The sequence below is a fragment of the Apostichopus japonicus genome, chromosome 22 (genome assembly GCF_037975245.1).
Source record: "Apostichopus japonicus isolate 1M-3 chromosome 22, ASM3797524v1, whole genome shotgun sequence".
Lineage (NCBI taxonomy): Eukaryota > Metazoa > Echinodermata > Holothuroidea > Aspidochirotida > Stichopodidae > Apostichopus > Apostichopus japonicus.
Genome location: NC_092582.1, coordinates 13,195,308 through 13,214,691, shown reverse-complemented (window position 1 = coordinate 13,214,691; position 19,384 = coordinate 13,195,308). Strand labels below are relative to the sequence as shown.

Genomic DNA, 19,384 nt, shown 5'->3' with positions numbered 1-19,384 from the left:
ATTGTAGGGTTAGTCTCCCTCAATATGCCATGACTTGCAAAAAACAGTAAGAAAAACAACAAATATATAGAGACTCACTATTGACATTAACTAACATCTGGTGGCTAATAACTTGCATTTCAAACCACACTCCAACTCCCCACACCCCTATACAGAGCTGATTTTAAGTGAGACACTATCTTGAAGCATGTCTCATCGAATGTCTGATAAATTCACATAAAAAAATTCAAATTGGGAAAGGAAGATTTCTTGCAGGCTTTTAATTAGCCATTTTTCACCTACATACCTGTACAGTTTCTACCATCACCTTGGTAACCAGTGATGCAAATACAACTAAATGATCCGATGGTGTTGGAGCAAGCCCCGCTGACAGGATTACAGTCATTGCCAGTTGTACATTCATTGATATCTGAGGAAGAAGAACATTTTAAAAATTTTAAATGTTTGAAAAAATTGTTGATTTAAGCATGTTTTGGGATGGCACCAAACTGACAGGATCGAGGGAACATATTTCCTCATATCAATATATTATGACCATGCATATTTAGTAACAAAATGCAGTTTAAATCTCATTTATTGAGGTTCTAAAACGAGTAAGAAGGCTATAAATTCCAATGCTTAGAATAAAACATAAATGCAAACAAATACAATTTTTTTTTTAAAGAAACAAATATACACAAGTTTTTATGTTTGCAATAAAACTGAATTTGGGAGCTATTAAAATAATTGTCAGACCCCACTTCTCGATTAAAATATGCGTTTTGATTCTAACAATTTTGTTATCTAAATAGTCGGCTTATCGTTAACTATGTTCTATAGAATTTAGTCAAAGCACAGAAGCACATCATCTTAAAATAACATACAAATTATTCAAACTTGGACAAAAAGTATGCTCATTCTCATGAAATTATCGAATATTAGTGGAACAAATGTAACAAAACCTCCTCTTTGATAAATGACATATTCACAGGACCTGCAGACAGCAGGGGACCATGAAGTCATCATGTTTCACGCCAAGTGGCACTTTCTCCACCATTGAACATTGGCCTTACTCCTGCTACCAACCCCCCTCCCCGCCCCACCCCCAGAAATCATCCAATATTAAATATGTGTCATGGTCCCTAAAACAGAGAACTGTCTAGATTTCAGAATAAAAGGAATATTCTTGCAATCAAAACTCTTACCACTGCATGTGATGCCATCTCCAGCGTACCCCTCCTTACAGGTACAGTCGTAGCTGCCGTAGGTGTTTGTACAGTTGGCCTGATCTGAACATTGAGTGCCATTGGTCAGGGTACATTCATTAACATCTGCCATTATAGTCAATATGCAAAAAAAGAAAATGAAATAAAATAAAATATCTAATAAAAATGTTCTGAACAAAACTGTGTGACGGTATTAAACTATTGCACACCACAGCTATAAAATACATTTCATTATAAAGTCGACCTATAAACTCGAGGCCACCACTGGCAAGTGCAGTTAGAAAAGATTACAACCAAGCATAAAGACATGCCTATGTCAAGTTCTGTCACGATCTTCTTGTGTCATGTTTATGTTTATAAAGTGCACGATATCTACAAAGAAAAAGAGCACTCAGCGCGCTGTAGAAAGAATAAATAATAATATTAAACAGATACAGTACAAAAAGTACATCCAGTCAAGAAATGTCTAAATGAAATGCATTCTTAAAGAGGTGAGTTTTTAATTCACGCTTGAATGGTTCAAAACTATGAATATTTTGAAGAAAATCGGGTAAGCTATTCCAAATCATGGGGGCTGCGACTGGAAACGATCTGTCTTTAAATGTTTTACGTTTAGTTACTGGAATATCAAGGACAATGCCCAACTCAGTAGATGAAGAACGTAGAACTGGACGAGCTTTGCGAATAAGAACGAAATAAGAATGAGGAGCCAGATCATGAAGACATTTGAAGACAAACGTTGCAATTTTATCTTGAATTTGAGCCTTGATTGGGAGCCAATGAAGTGAGCGAAGAGAGAGTCTGAAGCACTATCCAACTTGCCTTTACCCGAAACCAGCTTTGATAAGTCATTTTCTGCACACGTTGCAACTTTTTAAAAGTAATAGTGTACTAGTAAGAGAGAGGAAGCAGATATCGGTCGTGTGCAAAGGGTTAAAGAACAAATAGCTGTGTTTGGTTACCGTTACAGACTGTGCCATTCCCTGTGAAGCCACTGTTACATCTGCACTCGTATGAGCCTTGGGTGTTGATGCACAGTTTGGAAACGTCATTACTGCAATCACTGGTGCCGAGTGCACATTCATCCAAATCTACAATATATTATAAAAGAAACCAAAGTGGTTATGTTATCTATAAATAAAATTGATTTATAAAGTTAGCTGTAAAATGCCAAATAGAGAGAATGGAATGTACATCAGGAGAGAGAGAGTATCATCTTTAAAAAAAAAAACCAAACAAAATTTAAAAAAGCATTGTTAGCAAAAAGTGGTTCATAAGGACTTTTATTGGATGGAAGTGCTTTCCAATTCCTGCCATGTAGTGGAATATTTTTCCTTGGATAAATAGCGGAGATGCATATTACATTTATAATTAGGTTGATCCTGCCAGTTGCAGTTTCCATGGAGACACGCTCTTTACGTGGATATTATAAATGTTCGCATTGATATCAAAAATATGAAATGTTGTATATTAGGTTGACTAGGATTAAGTTACTTGGTATTTTATGTACTCAGTATACTAGAACGAAGGCAACAATTATTGATATTTATATCAAAGAATAAAATATTCATAATCTGCTCTCTGGTTTGCAAAGAAGAGATTAACTGTAGGAAGTCTGAAATGCATTATAAATAAAATGTATAGCCTGTCACTAATATAGTTACAATGTATTACAATGTGCCAGCACATTATTTCCTGTGAATCAAGAAAACTTAAGGCACCTAAAATTATATCCCAAACTCAACCATTGATGTCAAATCAGGCAAACTCCAGTATCAATGCAATTGTTTGCAGAGCTTATATAAATAGCAAACAGAGGAAAGAGAGGGCAGGGAAGGTTTTACGAATCATCTACGTCACATATTCCCTATCAATTAAAATGATTTTGACAGTTAATTTGGCCGGTTATATTGTTTCAGTATGAAGCTGTTTTGTTTTGTTTGTTTGCTTCGTTTTGTTTCGGTATCAAGCTAGGGTGTCCTTACCGTCACATGCAATCCCATTTCCAAACAGGCCAGCAGGACAGAAACAGATGTAGCTGCCTTGGGTGTCCATGCATAAAGCCCTGGGATGACATTCACGTAGGTTAATATCCAAACATTCATCTATGTTGGTACAGTTGACTCCATCTCCCTCCCAGCCTGGCTGACAGCTACACGTAAAGGAACCCTCAATGTTGTTACAGTCTGCGTTAGTGTCGCAGTTGTCTGTGTTACGAGAGCATTCGTCAATATCTGATGGTGATGAGACAAAAATCAACATTGGTGAATTTGGCAACTGCTTGCTGACATGGTAGCTACCATGCAAAGTGATGTGAGGGGGAAGAAATAACAATTTCCATGAAATTAGGGACGATACAGTGAAGCAAAACAATTACATCACTAGAAGGTACCAAATTCAGTGCTCGGGAGATCTCACAATAAACAAGTTGTGAACACAAACCTAAAGTTATGAATTACAAATATTTCAAACTGAGAAAAATTATTTTAAAAAAATGTTTGTTGGAATAATTATAATACTACTCATATATTTATATATATATATATATAGATATTATAGTAAATACATGCATACCAAGAAAGGAAAAAACAAAACAAAATGTTTCATGTTATGTTTTTCTTTATGTTTCAATGTACCACCGGTGTTGTTCATGGATGTATTATGTAATTTAATGACTGAAAATGACAGTGATAGTTGGAAAACTAATGGAAGCTTGGCAAAGTTTGGAAACCATTTTTGAAAATCGTCAAATTTAGGTTTACAAGAACGAGAAAGCCTACCATCACATGTCCTGCCGTTGCCTTCAAAGCCATCGTTACACAAGCAGGTAAAACTGCCATTGATGTTCATACATGTCGCACGATCGTCGCAAACGGGTGGGATTATCAGACACTCATCGATATCTAAAGATGAGAATAAAATATATAAAAATTCAAATGAAATTATAAATTTTATCAAAATTATAAATGATAAAATATTTAAAAAATATAAATATATATATAACTATGAACAGAAGAAATAAGTTTGATAAATTTGCAGATAGCAAAGCTTTGCTGATCTAAAATAGATTAAAAGAATGCAGATCATTCAGAATTAGAAATCATCTCTTAAATTGACCCTTTGGATATTATAGAGAAACATTTAACGTAATCCTTACCTTCACAAAGCCTGCCATCATTGTTGACGTCAAGGTAACCGTCCAAGCATGTACAGTTATAAGATCCTGGAGAATTACTACAGACTGCATTCTCTGAGCAGTCGTCAGTCTGTAACTCACACTCGTTTATATCTGGAACCAGAAAAAGAAAGTCAATAGTTAAAAAAAATAAATCAAATAAATCCTCTCGTTCCAAGAAAGATACACTCAAATAAATATCTAACAGCAAAGAAATTTCAGGATACCATCAGGTGAGGGCAGTATATCTGCTGTGAATGTTTAGTAGCCCTATAGTCTAATGGCTGATGTTTGGTTTGAGACATCCTTTCTCCCTGCTTGCCGTCTTAAATAGCCACTGTGACATTAACGAGGCAAAAATATCGGCACGTTTTTAAGTGGATGCTTTGGTAACCTTGAAGGGCTGCTTTTCTTATCTACATATATGCACTGAAATTAAAGAAGGGATGGATATCCATTCAGATTTAACGACTGACAAACGGTACTGTGCTAATTTTTGTGAAGCGACATGAAAAATAGCCCACTATGTGATGATCGACGCTGACTTTTAAGGTTTGAAACACAAAGAGAGAGAGAGAGATAATCAGGGAGAGTATTTCCGGATAATCGTACCTATACACTGATACATGTCAGGATGTAGGTTATATCCATCCAGACAGCTACATGTGAATCCATTCAGGGTATTCTCACAGATCTGAGAGCAGGCCGGGCCTCCTTCTGCTTCGCTTCTGTTAGCGTAGGCAACGCATTCATCCAGGTCTGTGAGCAAGATGGGAGAATGGAAAATGAAAAACAGACAACCAGTATAGCCACAATGAATTCAAATAATTAATGTTTCTATGGGATCTGCAGGTGCCATACAAATATCATTTTGATTATGTTGCCGACATGCTAAATTCAATAATTGAATTAGGAATATTTCAGTTAGATCCTAATTGGAATTAGAACTACATCAGGACTGCAAGGCCCATCATCTCAAAAACCTGTTGGGCGATATTTCTACATTATTCCATCACCATGCCTATGGTTAGTCACAGGGTGCAACTAATGTAGTACATAGGCCTAGGAATGGGAGGGGGGGCAGGTGGGTCTGCTGCTCCCCACTTTGAAAAGTGGATTGGAGGGGGGTGTATGTTTCTACCCCTCCATTTTCTCAACTAGGGATTCACTCCACAGTGGTGCTTTATGATTCAGCTGGATCCTTTGTGTAAGACAAAATGCCAGCCAATCACAATGATCAATTTTGTCATATACCTCATAATGTGTCTAAGATTTGATTTTCACCCTCAAATATAAACAAAATGTTTGAACTTTGATGCGAAAGTCATCATGATTGTTAAAACGCTCAGTTCATACATACAGGTTACAAATATCTAAAACTTCAACAAAATGTATTCACCATTTTCAATATCCCATCTGGGCCACTGTAGCATCTACAAAAATAAAATTCCTATCTTCTGGTGAAGATCCCAAGCCCCAATAGCAGCTTCCTGCCTCCTAAGATTTTGATATCTTCCTTTGCCACTGTGTGTACCAATCCATGCAATACAACACATCAGACCAGGTTACACCACCCCACCTATGCTTCATAAATCGGACTATATTTATGACACAAAAGCCACTAAAATTCTATTGCTAACAAATACCTCTCTGGATAGGTACCATCACCACACCTATTCCCTGTGAGTGGGGCTACATTATCACAAGAGTAGCCCACTTACCAAAACACTTGAATCCATCGCCTACAAGACCCTCTGGACACGTCCCATCACCACACCTATTCCCTGTCAGTGGGGCTACATTATCAAAGCAAGTAATTCCAGGAAAGCAAGGGTCATCCAGACAAGCATCAAAGTCTTCCTCACAGAAGTTTCCTGCGTAAGCCGCCGTACAGAGACAGGTTGCGACCTAACAGAGAAACAAATATACTACTTAGATACCCGGGCATGCCTGTTGTAAGCAGAAACTGCATTCAAAATTTCTGAGAAGATTTTCTTTTCACATTTCAATCATTTTAAAATCCGACCAAACTGACCAAAAGGGTTACCTCTCTGCGGTTTTCAACTCATTGACACTCTTGTGCAACCCTGTTAAAGTCATATAACACTCTCTGAACTTGATCAGCGCTCAGTCGACAGGTCTGGAAATAGCTGCAGTTTGTTGACATTTACATGAACCTTGTATAATTTTCCAGAACAAAACTAACTTCAAGTACAGGTTTTTGTTTGAAAGAGTAAAGAATGAAGACATTAATTCCTTCGGTATTTGAGCTGCTTTAATACTATAAGCGACACGTGCGGCAAGTTTTATTCACACTCACCGCAAACTTGTTAGCCACGATGTTTGAAGCTTCGGTGTAAACGTTTTCCTGGCATGTTCCGTTATTCTGACAATCGCAAATGATGATGGTAGGTTGGACTGCTGAGAGAGCTTCTCCATCGCTTGCCTGAACCACCAAAGAGATCTGGTTGATATTGACAGGGTTCCAGATTACAAGACCATCTATTAAGAGAGAAAAACAAAGCGAGTCCCCAGGTTTGAAAATTACCCCAAACAGTGTGTCTACATTTTCTATTACAAAGAGAAAATTCCTAAGGGTTGTATGCTGTTACAAGGAGAGGTGGTTTTTATTTTAGTTTATATTTCCATGAGAAAGTGGTTTGAGAAGGTGGTTTGGTTCCTCCAAGGGAGGGTTTTGATGTTTATTGCAGAATCTGTCAAGGTAGGTAAACTGTCATAGCTGTGCTAGAGCCAGCTGTTTGTGTCTTCTCATCTTTCCCCTTTTACATGCTGCTCTTTAATTACCTCCGTGGATATCCATCCAGGTTTTGCAGTGCTTGAACAGAGGCCAAGTGGTCTTTACCATATCTAGGTCCACCAGATACAAAAGTTACCATGAAAGTTGGACAATTAGTTGCTTACAACATTTCATCTTCAAATTTTTCATCCCGATTTGTCATCCCAAAGTTTTACATGTAGGCTCCGACCTTTGTGCAACTGAAAAGTTTTGGCACTTAAAAGAAGGATGGTGCATGGTTAGCCTATTTGTCTACATATATATACATACACATATATATATATATACATACACATATATATATACATACACATATATATACCATACACGTAAAGAATGTGTCAAATGGGGAATGACAGGTCGAGATGTCCGAAACATATGACGTACAATCAAGCAAGGCTTGACCTACAATACATGACCTAGAATCAAGCATGGCTTTAAGTAATATCACAGCTTTGGTTGTCCTACCTGAACTGATATTAGCCGTCAGGTTACTACTTTCTAATGAATATGTCACCATTGAACCTTCTGGATCCTCGGCCATAATCTGATAGTAATAAAGCTCCCCCACCGTAGCTATAATGGTAGAGTCTGCTGTGATGTTAGGAGGAAAGTTCTCTGCAGATAAAACAAGGGAAAACGTGTAGAACGGTCAACATCCAACATGGTGGTCGATTTCACAAGAAAAACGTAGCGCTCCAAAGCCAAAATTGATAAAGACAACCACAGCTAAGTTTCATTTCAATTTCTCCAAGTACATAAACACACCGATTCCTTAATTCTCTCCAGATTTGACTCCTGTAAATAATATCAAGTTAGTCCATACAAACCTCATGAAGCAGCTATTGGATTGATCTACACATGCCTTCCTTCCTCTGAATATCTGTAAGTCTATATAAACTAAAAGCTAAGACATTTATGCCCAAGAATCTGACCCACAGTGTAAGTTTGGGCTAAACGCATCCAACACGAAAGGTCTTTGCAACTTGAGGAAAAGTTGTTGATACTATTTATGAAGTAATTAAACGGATCTCTGTTCCTCTGCCGATTGAGGCAGCTGAGGCTATAATATATATCTGTGCTTTATATGTATTTGTGTGGTTGGATACATCACCTGTAAACAAAACTATGGAATAAAGGCATAGAAAAGTGTCAATGTTTGTAATATCATCAGAATGAAATCATGGAACTTTCTGTAATTCTATGAGGCAGCTTTCAGACAATTCATTGGTACTCTCTCAGAGACTATAAAGACACCTTTCCTAGCACCATCTGAACCCAACATTACCCACACCAAACCTAGCACCCTCTCAGAGGCCAAAACTACACACACCTCACCTAACACCCTCCCTAAGCCAGCAGCACAATGCATATTCTACTATCGATGCAAACAATTATGGACACCTAATTGACCTACCACAGTGCCCAAAGAGAACGTTACGGACATAACCTTGGGCTCTCTAGAGCCGACATTACAGGCCACCTTACCTAAAACCTTCCCTAAGCCAACAGCACAATGCATATCCTACCAGAGTGCCCAAAGACAACGTTACGGACATGACCGTGGGCTCTCTAGAGCCGGCGACAGTATGGGGCCACCTTACCTAAAACCCTCTCCGAGGCTTCGTTTGTTTCTTGGCTGTTTTTGGTACCCATCCCCAGCTCCATGTCCTCTGCTGCTAATGTATCAAATAGACACTGCCTGTTGTTGTTACATCCAGACCTTGCAGTGTTTAAGAACGACGGATCGCTCATTTCAAAGCTGGAAACCAGGTTTGACAGGAAGACCGGCATGAAACCGGCATCGGCAGATATCTGGCGGCGGGCACGTGATACCCCGACATCGAAGAATGAATCTGCTGGATCTATCCTCCCTGAAAGATGAGGACCACAAAAAAAAGAGAAAGAAAAGAAACATTCAATACATTATTAATCAACTTCCAATGACATTAAGATTAGAATAGTTACCTTGACCTAGAACGTACGTACGGCTCATCCAAATGCATTTAACAACGGAGGGGGGTGGGGACCTAACACCTCTCTGTATTATATATCAACCTTAATTTCAACCTGTTTTCATACCCTTCTCAATAAAGATCTGAAATATGATCGGGGTTTATCCTTTAATTAATCTCTGTCTATGATGTGGTATGATTAAGACATAATGATATGTTCTCTTTATGAATCATCTCTAATTATTCAATCTGACATTTGAAACTGAGCTCCGTCTGTCGTATGAAGACTCTATTGGTGATTGAATTGCCAAAAACCTCATAATGTAATTAATTAAAAAGAAAAAAACAGCAAAATTTTTTGCAAAAGAGTAGTACAGCATTGACAGCACTGTTCTTGAGAGAACCATAACCTTGACTCCTGCCCCCTCTCCCTCCCCCTTCCATCCCTCCCACACTGCATCTTGCCCACACCAAATCACACTTACATTCCTCCCCGAATAGAAAGAAGTCTTCATCTGTGTAATTTCCAGCAGCACCACTGGGGGAGAGAAGAGTGCCATTTGGAAGAAGGAAATCATCCGTGATGTCATCATTCCAAACTCCTGTAGAAAGAAAAAATAAATAAATTAAAAAAAAAAAAAATTAAAATAAAAAATAATAATAATTTAAAAAATAAAAAATACTAAAAATATAAAAATAAACAATTATCTGTAATTAAATGCTAGCCAAAGGAAGGAAAAAATATGAGAGAACCATACAGTACTGGCCTAAAGTTAAAACAAAGTTGGCAATTGGCTTTTTTTTTTTATCCTAGCATGGCAATCACTATAGAGCAGCCAACTGGAAAAATTTTTTAGTCCAAGGGTGCAAGTATGTTGGCTATTTTTTAAGGAAGTTGAAGATGTTTCTCAGGTATTATTATAGTTCATTTCATCAAAAAATTAAATTCAAAGTAACAGTCATTTTATAGTCAAGAATTATCTGGTGATGAGCTTGAAACCCTGGAAAAAGTTCCTTAAAGGGGTAGATATAATTATTTGCACAATTCAATGTCTGATTAGAAAATCTGTGATAATGATTATCAATTGTGCATTCAAAATATAAAAAAAAAGGAAAGGGGTGTGGGGGGGGTGGGAACTAACCAAAATAATAATTAAAGGAAAAAGAAAAAAGGAGATAAACAATTAAGTCTCTAATTGAAAATCTCTGATACTTTCACTAATATATCGGTTAAACCAGAACTGAAAAACTGCATGGTAAGTGTGTGAAGGAAAGAAAATCGGGCATAGAATCGGGAAATTAATACTTTGGAGCAGGTGTGTTTATATCTTGAAATAACAAGGGATCCCTCCTCGCTCCTCCTCCATTCCGAGTAATAGAAAACAACACATCTTCCTGACCTCACCCTGGTATGAGAGTGATTTAAAATTCTTCCAGCAGCAAAGACACTGCATGGATAAACCTATCGTCATACCTATTAATCCTCTGGTGTTGTCTCCTTTGAACTGATCAGGTAACTGAAGCAGCATGTCCAAGAGACCAGACCTGACATCTATCGTCACTGCTAGTGTTCTCCAAGTCACATAGATCGTAGTCAAATTGCCATCTGCGGCACTTAATAGAAAGTTGTCGTTCTCAAAATCTCCTACGGAAGAGAAAATTAAAAAACAAAAAACAAAAACAAAAATTACAAAAAAAACGATTCTTTCCTTGCTAAGACAAAAGCAAAAGTGAAAGTTGTCGTTCTCAAAATCTCCTAAAGAAGAGAAAATTGAAAGCGAAAAACCCAAAAAAAATTGACATGTTGGTTACAAAATAATGATTCTTTCCTTGCTAAGACAAAAGCAAAAGTGAATTGGCATCGACGACACACAGTGAATGGAAAAGAGGAAGCGTTTAAGTCGAGATGATGCTAACTGTTTGCAAAATTCCTCGCAATTTATGTTCCATCAATAATAGTACATTTTCTAGTTTTAACTATTAATATAGTCTTACAAAGCTACTTACCTTCCAAGAGTGACGTTTTATTGAACTCGACGTCGTTGATGTTGATGGAAAAGTCTGTATTGTTCGATGTGAGGAAGAAGGAGATCTGAAGAGACAGACAATAAAAACAGACTCAACAACAACTTGCATTAATTAATGATTCCAATATCTAATTAGTTGCACCTTCATGAATTAAACAAAGAGAGTTAAAAAAAACCATCTCACTAGGATGAACTAGAGTATCGATGGTATAAAACTCACAAATTAACTACTGAGATTAATTTTAATGTAAGTAAACAATGGTGGCTTTGCATGCAAACATAAATTTCAATTTGTTTCCTCAGATGTCATTCGTCAATTGTTTTTTGCTATAGCGCTTACCCTCATTACCAATGACATCTGCACAATTGGAAAGAATAGGGTTGCGAAAAGAATGCTGTGCAAATTTTAAACAAATACAAAAGCAAGTTACAAAACCAGATACAAATGAACATAAAATTTGTTAGTTCTTATTTAAAGGGAATAATTACGTTTGTAGGAGTGCCATTATGGTCGATAATGACAAAGAAAAAGTACAGATTTCGTTAGGCAATTGACTTCAATTCCTACGGCGCAAAGTTACAATATGTGTGGCAGCGTCCATTGTGAAAATGTTTGTGCTACTTCACAAGTTGAAATGACATGGGTTACAAAGAGAGTTGATATGCTAAGTACAACTGTATATATCGACATCTTCATAATGAAGTACATGATAGCCTGTAAGGATTTGCAGGCAATTCTCAAAAATAATGGCTTGGCAGAACTGTACCACTCCTATTTACTCGAGCTAGCCTTTGTCTCTGTTGCTTAGTTCAAGGGTACTGGAATTGAGGGCTGACATTTTCCAAGCTTCTCAGTTGATTTTAACATTATTAAATAGACCCTTAAATCCAGCACAGTTACTGTTTGGGGTGAATATAAACTTCTCACCGTTGTATTCTCTTTCCTGATGGCAAAAGCATCAAAGAATGTCGCCTGTCCCAGCTCGCCCGTCTCTTTATTTACGACTCTTTGAGTACGGCCCTGAATCTCGTAAACCAGAGTCTGTCCGTCGTATATCAGTCCCACTTGATAATCGCCCAGACCGTTGAAGGTGTACTGGTATCCATCCAGACTCGTGAAGTGAGGATCACCGATAATCCAAGCTTTGAATGGAAAAAGAGACATAAACTTAAACATAAACTATCTTTTCATGCTGCTATTATTAAAAGAGTTGGAATGCCTTACAATGTAGAGCAGACAGGACCGTCAGCAATTTTCTAACCTTAGCCAAACTAGAAAAGTAAGGTTTTTTGTCACTGAAAAACTTTGTTGGAAACTTTTAAGGCATGAACTCAAAGTTCAAGTCTGAAAAGAATTATAATTGCATAACAATGTATGTAAAAATAATTTCTTGATGTGGGATATTGTAGAATGCTGAATTTTCCTAAATTTAGCCTATAAAATGTAGCTATAAAGTAACATAATTCTGTGGACTTGCATCTTTGGCAAAGATATATATTTATTTGGAGACTACCAAGACCTAATGCCAGCTGGATGACTCTGTTTCTAGTGCAGAGTGGTTTTATACTACAATCCCGGGATCGCTGATTCAATCCCAATTCTAGCCAACCTTTTCTCTTCTATTCCAAAAGTTCGTATATAGTATCTCAGCCAGTCTTCAATTGTTGATACCTTACTCTTCCTGCAAGGAGAGGTACCCCATTAAAGAGGGTCACCCAACCCCACAAAGAGGGTCCCCACCCCGACTGAACAGGGTCCCTATATAAGAGGGGCTCAATGTCTCAATTCCAATATAATTTCCTTATGGCAGCTAGTTGAGACCCATAAAACATTTCACTAATTCCCACCAGATTCAAACTACCGGTGCAAAAACCTGGCAAACTCTACGAAAGCATTTCTTCTTACCCCCAAACGGTGATATACTTGCTAGTGGACAATGGGGGGGTATGCAATATGATATCAAAGATATGAATTTTTAAAAATTGTTTGCAATATTCTGTCCAATGCCCAACAGCAAAGTGAATTATGTCATCGCCACAGTTTGTCTTTGTGTTTCTTAATAATACGTTAGACGATATGATATCACAGACCACCTATTGTGACATCACAGACCACCTACTGTGACATCACAGACCACCTACTGTGACATCACAGACCACCCACTGTGATCAAATCCTTGGAAGAATCAAGGAATAAGCCAATGAAAATATGTTACATTCAGTCAAACCATACCTTCAAATTTGGAACAATATGTTGAGAAAGGGTTTTCAACTAACAGTGTGGAATATTTTCTCTTTTTAAATTAATCGTCTGTTAATGAAAGATCCCTTTTCAGTACTGACCTGTTCTAGGGGGCAGGTAACCGGTACAAGAACCAGCTGGTCGCTTCTCGGTGTAAAGATCACAAAAGTAGGGATCCCTGGATAGTCCACAACAGGAGTCTCTGGGAAGGTAATCCTCCACTGTCGATTAAACCGGCACGAGAATGAATTATTACGATAGTAAAAAATGAGTTGTTAATCATAGTATGATGTATTTATTTTTAATCCATATATTTGTTTAGTTTTAATTTCGTTTAAATTTGTTTATTGCTAGGTTGTCCTTTGAGCCCCATTCCTTTTAACTCTGACCATTTTGAAAAGCCGCTAATTTTGTGGTATTAAATTCCTCATCAAATTTATTTTGTGGCATGAAGAGATCAAAATCTTACAGTAATGCTGATGACATTTTCTGTCGATGATCATGATTTGATTCACTTTGTAACGTTATCGATACTGTTAATTGCTCAGAATTCTCCTCAGGTTTAAAGCTTAATTATGTGAAGTTGCTTCTCTTTCCTATAGGTGGCGAAACTTATGAAAACCTTTGCTTTTACAATATATTTTAACTTGAAATGGAGGACATGTCCTGTCTCCTTCCTAGGAGTTACGTTTCCGAACAACAATGCCGACTTATATTTTCCTCGATCACACGCCAAAGCTATTAAGCAGTTGATTCGTATTTTCGTCACAACAAAACTTAGCTTCAATTGACAGGATTTAGGATTAAATAATTGTAAGGGTTGTGTCAATTAGGTTTCTTTTTCAGATACTCCAAAGTCTTTCTTCAAAAAGGTTGAGACGGTATTTATTTAAATAAAGCCTGATAAAATTAAGCGTACCACATTCATCAATTCTCTTGATATGGGTGTGCTAAGGGGGGACACACCTTTGTTCTTTCATTTCAAGTCGAAAAAGTATTGGGTAAAAATGGTATTTGGATACCAACACCTCATTTTTTTTTAATCCTGTGTGGCGGTTTAATTTTAAGTAGGAAGATATTGCTGTTCATTATCCTTTTCAATTCTGTTGTGTAGGATGCCTGGGATTTAACTCAACATAAAAAGGCAAAAACATATATTTAACAAAAAAACAATATGACTCACACTATAAGTTTACGAGAATGAGTGACTACAAGGAGAAATAGCAGTGCCCAATTTCAAAAGCAATTTCATAGTGTTTACCAACATTTAACTACCAAAGGATGTAATTATTAATATCCTTGCCTGATTGATTTTATTCTGTGGACAACCAGTTGATTACTTTACAACAAAATCACTCTAAGAACGTCCATTACGAACTAACATTTGGAATATTAACTTTGCAATTGTGACAGGCTATCAGCACTGAATAAAACTTTCCAAAGGAAAAACAGAAAACCAGAAATTCCCAGGGGTTGAAGGGAAATGATAGATACTAACGTATATAGCTCAGTAGGAGTAAAGGGTTATTATCCACCCCAAATCTAAACTGGTATCTCTCAATGAAACTGCTCTCCAAAGTTGTGCCGTAACCTTCAATTAAGGAAGTGTCGCTACGGTAACAGCAGGTCATCCCAGCACCGTTACCGCTCGGGGAGATGGCTGTCTGGAGACAGAACGATAATCCTTGTGCTGTGTTGGAAAGGAGAGAATGCCAATATTCAATTTGAGATAAAAAGACATTAATAATGTGATATGAAAATTATTGTTGTCTACAACAACAAAAATAGCTGATGGTTTTATGAGCGAGATCATACAAACATATCCCATCGGATTATCTTGAATGACACAAAATGGTGCAACAAGCTGCAAGTAGCCTTTTACTTTTAATGATAATAACAAATTCAAAATTCCACCCCGATTGTGATATATGCGGTATGTTCACTAATGTCACAGTGTTGTTGACCATAGATGGAAAACAGTCACTTTATTTTAAGGCGGAGTTGATTAACTGCCACTAATTTGCCTGAATCAAGAACACTCATTGACTTAAGTCACCATTATTATCTCTAAGGGGAAAACTTTACAAACTGCAGGTATGAAACACTTGAGTTTTAAAATTTAGTGATAGAATCGAAACTGGTTTACAACACTGCTGTTGTCTCCATGTTTGATTTTGACTAGTAACAAAATATTTCTTGAATACTGAAAATCTGTTATGATTATGGTGCACACTATCAACCTTTACAAGATTCATTGTAAAAAAAAAAATTAAAAGCAATTTTTTAAATGACTGCTGCTATAAAACCAAATTACTAGATTGATGGTCAAAATGTGGGAAAGAGAAATTGCAACACTCCTGAAGTGATAAACATTTGATGCAAACTTGTCATCAGTAAGCATATATGACAATATGTATAACAATAGCATGTATGTATGTAGCATGTATGACAATAGCATACTTTACAGAATTTAACATTACCCTGTCGCTCCTCAATCTCGTCGAGAACTTCTTTGCTCAGACGTCTGTATGAGTTGCCGACTGGCGACACTGCACCTCCTCTCCTCCCCGGACTTCTGAGCCGTCTGTCGTTACCCGCCTGGCTGAATGTGCACGGGCAGGTCCCCAGGAATCTACTCCAGTCCTGGTGAGCCGGCTGAACATCGTACCAGTCCAGACAGAATTTCTTTGGATTGATGGTGGTATCGTTATTCGCCTCTAATCTGTAGATCCAACGTCCACCGAGTCCGGTGTTCCCCACAAACTGATCCGGCCTGAATCGGTCGGCTATCGTAGAGAAAGGTGGATCTTGGAACTGCGTGTTGACGTACTGTCCGGAACCGGTGTTGAATCCAATGATGACGTTTTTTGAAGCCAGGGCGGCGACATTCCATAACATCTGATCTTCTTCGTAGTTGAAGATTGCAAAACCAAAAGTGCCATCCGTGACTAAACCAACTTGGAATGTGTTTGTCTGCGGGGGAGAATTTATATAAACCATTCGTTTGTTTCAAATAGCGTCAGTTTCCTCCATAACTACACCGTAGGCAAACTGTAACTTCAGTATCTAAACCTCCATAGCTATTATCTTGACTTGGAATTGAATGTGGTTGTCTGCAGGGTAAATTATATAAAGCATTAATTTGTTTCAAATAGCGTCAGTTACCTCCGTAACTACACTGTAGGCAAATTCTAAACAACAGTTAACCTCATTATCTAAACCTCCATAGCTATTACTACATTGACTTGGACTTGGTCCGAGGGTAAAAAAATGCAAACCAAACTATTTTCTTCCCAAAGCTCATTTGTTATGCCATATCAGACCATTTTTCATAAACAATTTAAGCCCAGGTGACATTAATGAGGAAGAGATTGAATTTGCAATGTGATATATGTGTGCCCGATTGTAGTGAGATGTCAGGATGCCGACAGATTCAAACTGTGTCGTGATCTGAACAACTGTGCATTCAATGGCACAGTTGTGACACTGACCTTTATTACGTTAGAGGAACAGTAAACTAAATGTTATCTTACATTATGATCTTCCATGCTTCTTGCCCCTGTGTTTGGCCAAAAACAGGGGAGATTGAATATCTACCCGAGTTGGTAATGCTAGCCATACTGACCGCCCCTCTGCACAAATTCATGATTAAACACAGTGTATTATTTCAGTGGTCAAGCCAAACTTGTCCTCACACACAGGAACGTAGTGCTCAGCCATTTGTGTTTACAATCATACAGGTGACTGGTCAATTAATTTGGTACACTCAAGTATGAATCTTAATGGCAGTATTTGGGGTTGTTTATGCTATCAAGTAACTAATTATTATTATTTAGTTAAAACATAAATATGTCAGAAATTTGCGAATTTAAAAACGGAAAAGATCTTTAAACAAAATTAAACTATTCTTTAGGTATCATCAAACAAATAAGTAGGCTATCGATTTAGTCAAACAAATTTAGGCTGTCTGACTTAGATGGTCTCTTGGGAAAGATCTTTAAACAAAATTAAACTATTCTTTAGGTATCATCAAACAAATAAGTAGGCTATCGATTTAGTCAAACAAATTTAGGCTGTCTGACTTAGATGGTCTCGTGAGCTGAACTTAAACGCATTCGTAATTGTGCAAGTGATATCTCACATGATAGGGTTGTGTGTGTGATCAAAAAGCCCGTATGGAACATACTTTAATGGAGGAGGATATACTCAAGACTAACCTAGCTGTATGAAGACAGTAGATGCATCTGATTTAGCTGGATGTTTAATCCACTATGACACACATACACACATACTCGATTTCTGCCCAGAGTTATAATGATTTTAGTCACTCTGGTTGATTATTGTAATACACTCACATTAGCCGTGGTGGTGAAGGATGGTATCTCGAACCAGGTTATAACCAACAACCAAGTCGCATTGAATTGTGGGTGATCTGCATCAAAGTCCCGGATACGGCGGTTGGCGTCCTCTAACATATTGTTGACGGCAGTACTTGCACTTTCGGACTTTTCGTACACCTGTAGAGACGCAGAGGCATAGAGAGGAATCTCATTCGTTATGGAAGTCAATGTTATCATCTCGGTGGTCAGTAGAGGCATAAAAAACGAAATCTCACGCAGATGTAACCATGGCAATAGATGAGTGTCAACATGTAGTACTCATACGACATTCATCAGCGTAAATAACATTTGTTATGGAAAACAAGCCAACATCTCAGTATTTCCGATAGAACTTGTTTCGTTACCAGGAAACGGTGAAGGGTCGAGGAGAGAGAGCAATGTAATAACAGGCAAATTTGTTTTTTCCCATTTGGTATTTCCATAGAAAAAATCTTAGGATACTGCTTCCTCATAACAAACATTGAGATGCTGTGTCCCAGGCAAAAGACTGGTATGTCGTATCCCACACAAAGGTCGATATGCTCTCCCTCATACAACTGTACATATGATGTACCCCGATAAAATAATGTAACGTCGGCCCTCCCAATGCAAACTAGGTGATGCTAGCTGTACCCCATGAAATTATGATGAGGAATTTCAAACTTTTGCAACAAAAATGTTATTCCTCTATCACCATTAATAGAAATGCTCGACCAAGGGCAATAACAAGAGGCTATACCCCATTACACAAAACTGATTTAATCATAAATATATTGCCAGATTATGTACTAATTAAGAATGAACCAGTACGTGGCACATCATTTTTATCCGTCGAAACTTGAACAAATTTGGTGCCTAAAATGGTCTCGTTTAAAACTTTTGTGGACGATCCATACCTGATAGAAAACCTCTCCTTGGTCATTACCAAGATCACTGTCTGTCCAAAATGGTGTGACAGCCACCAGTTTTTGGGTACCGTCATAACCATTGCTGTAGGGATATGGAAATCCAAATTTCTCGGCGTTCTCATTGATAAAAACAACAATGCCATTGTCCATAAACTGCAAGAGAAAGAAAAAAATTATGTTAACGTTAACTCCAAAATAAAGAGAAATGTGTTTTGCGAAAAACCAACCACAGCTGTGTCCTTTATGTCGGTTCTTTCAAATCTGTACTCCAGGTATCACTTATGCACTTCAGTTGTAAAAGCTTTCAGGTCTCTGTCAATGGTCATCCTTAATGACCCAAAATTTTAGGGATTCCATATGCAATTTTATAAAGATTTCCTCTGTGGTCAGGAGAAAGAACTATTATTATTATTAATACTATTATATAATATATTATCATGATTATTATATCTAACCAAAACGTTAAATACGAAATCATAAATATCACCACACATGAGCAGGCTCCGAGCGGGTAAACCACTGGGGCCAATCCCCGCTGGCTAAGCTCGACTTTTGCATGGGGCAAAATAGTTTGTTTGCATGGGGCAAAATAGTTAAATAGCTGCTGTAACTAATTATGCAAGAAAATAATAAAAATGCTACTAGAATGCAAATTTCTATACAAGATCATTACAGGATCGTAATAAAATCGAGCTG

General features: G+C 37.5%; 1 protein-coding gene across 1 annotated transcript in view; it reads right to left on the bottom strand.

Annotated features, from left to right (window-relative positions):
* Positions 1–19,384, bottom strand: part of LOC139964230 (uncharacterized) — an 87,999-nt gene that overhangs the window by 21,802 nt on the left and 46,813 nt on the right. The window contains exons 20-39 of the mRNA XM_071965676.1: positions 18,677–18,841; positions 17,757–17,918; positions 15,882–16,374; positions 14,900–15,091; positions 13,503–13,622; positions 12,088–12,302; positions 11,140–11,224; positions 10,607–10,777; positions 9,618–9,734; positions 8,782–9,051; positions 7,646–7,795; positions 6,701–6,882; positions 6,102–6,288; positions 4,993–5,139; positions 4,363–4,494; positions 3,986–4,108; positions 3,191–3,439; positions 2,168–2,296; positions 1,185–1,310; positions 287–409 (exon numbers count right to left, since the gene is read on the bottom strand). Coding sequence (XP_071821777.1) covers positions 287–409; positions 1,185–1,310; positions 2,168–2,296; positions 3,191–3,439; positions 3,986–4,108; positions 4,363–4,494; positions 4,993–5,139; positions 6,102–6,288; positions 6,701–6,882; positions 7,646–7,795; positions 8,782–9,051; positions 9,618–9,734; positions 10,607–10,777; positions 11,140–11,224; positions 12,088–12,302; positions 13,503–13,622; positions 14,900–15,091; positions 15,882–16,374; positions 17,757–17,918; positions 18,677–18,841 — 3,538 coding nt within the window. The remainder of the gene's footprint in view (positions 1–286; positions 410–1,184; positions 1,311–2,167; positions 2,297–3,190; positions 3,440–3,985; positions 4,109–4,362; positions 4,495–4,992; positions 5,140–6,101; positions 6,289–6,700; positions 6,883–7,645; positions 7,796–8,781; positions 9,052–9,617; positions 9,735–10,606; positions 10,778–11,139; positions 11,225–12,087; positions 12,303–13,502; positions 13,623–14,899; positions 15,092–15,881; positions 16,375–17,756; positions 17,919–18,676; positions 18,842–19,384) is intronic.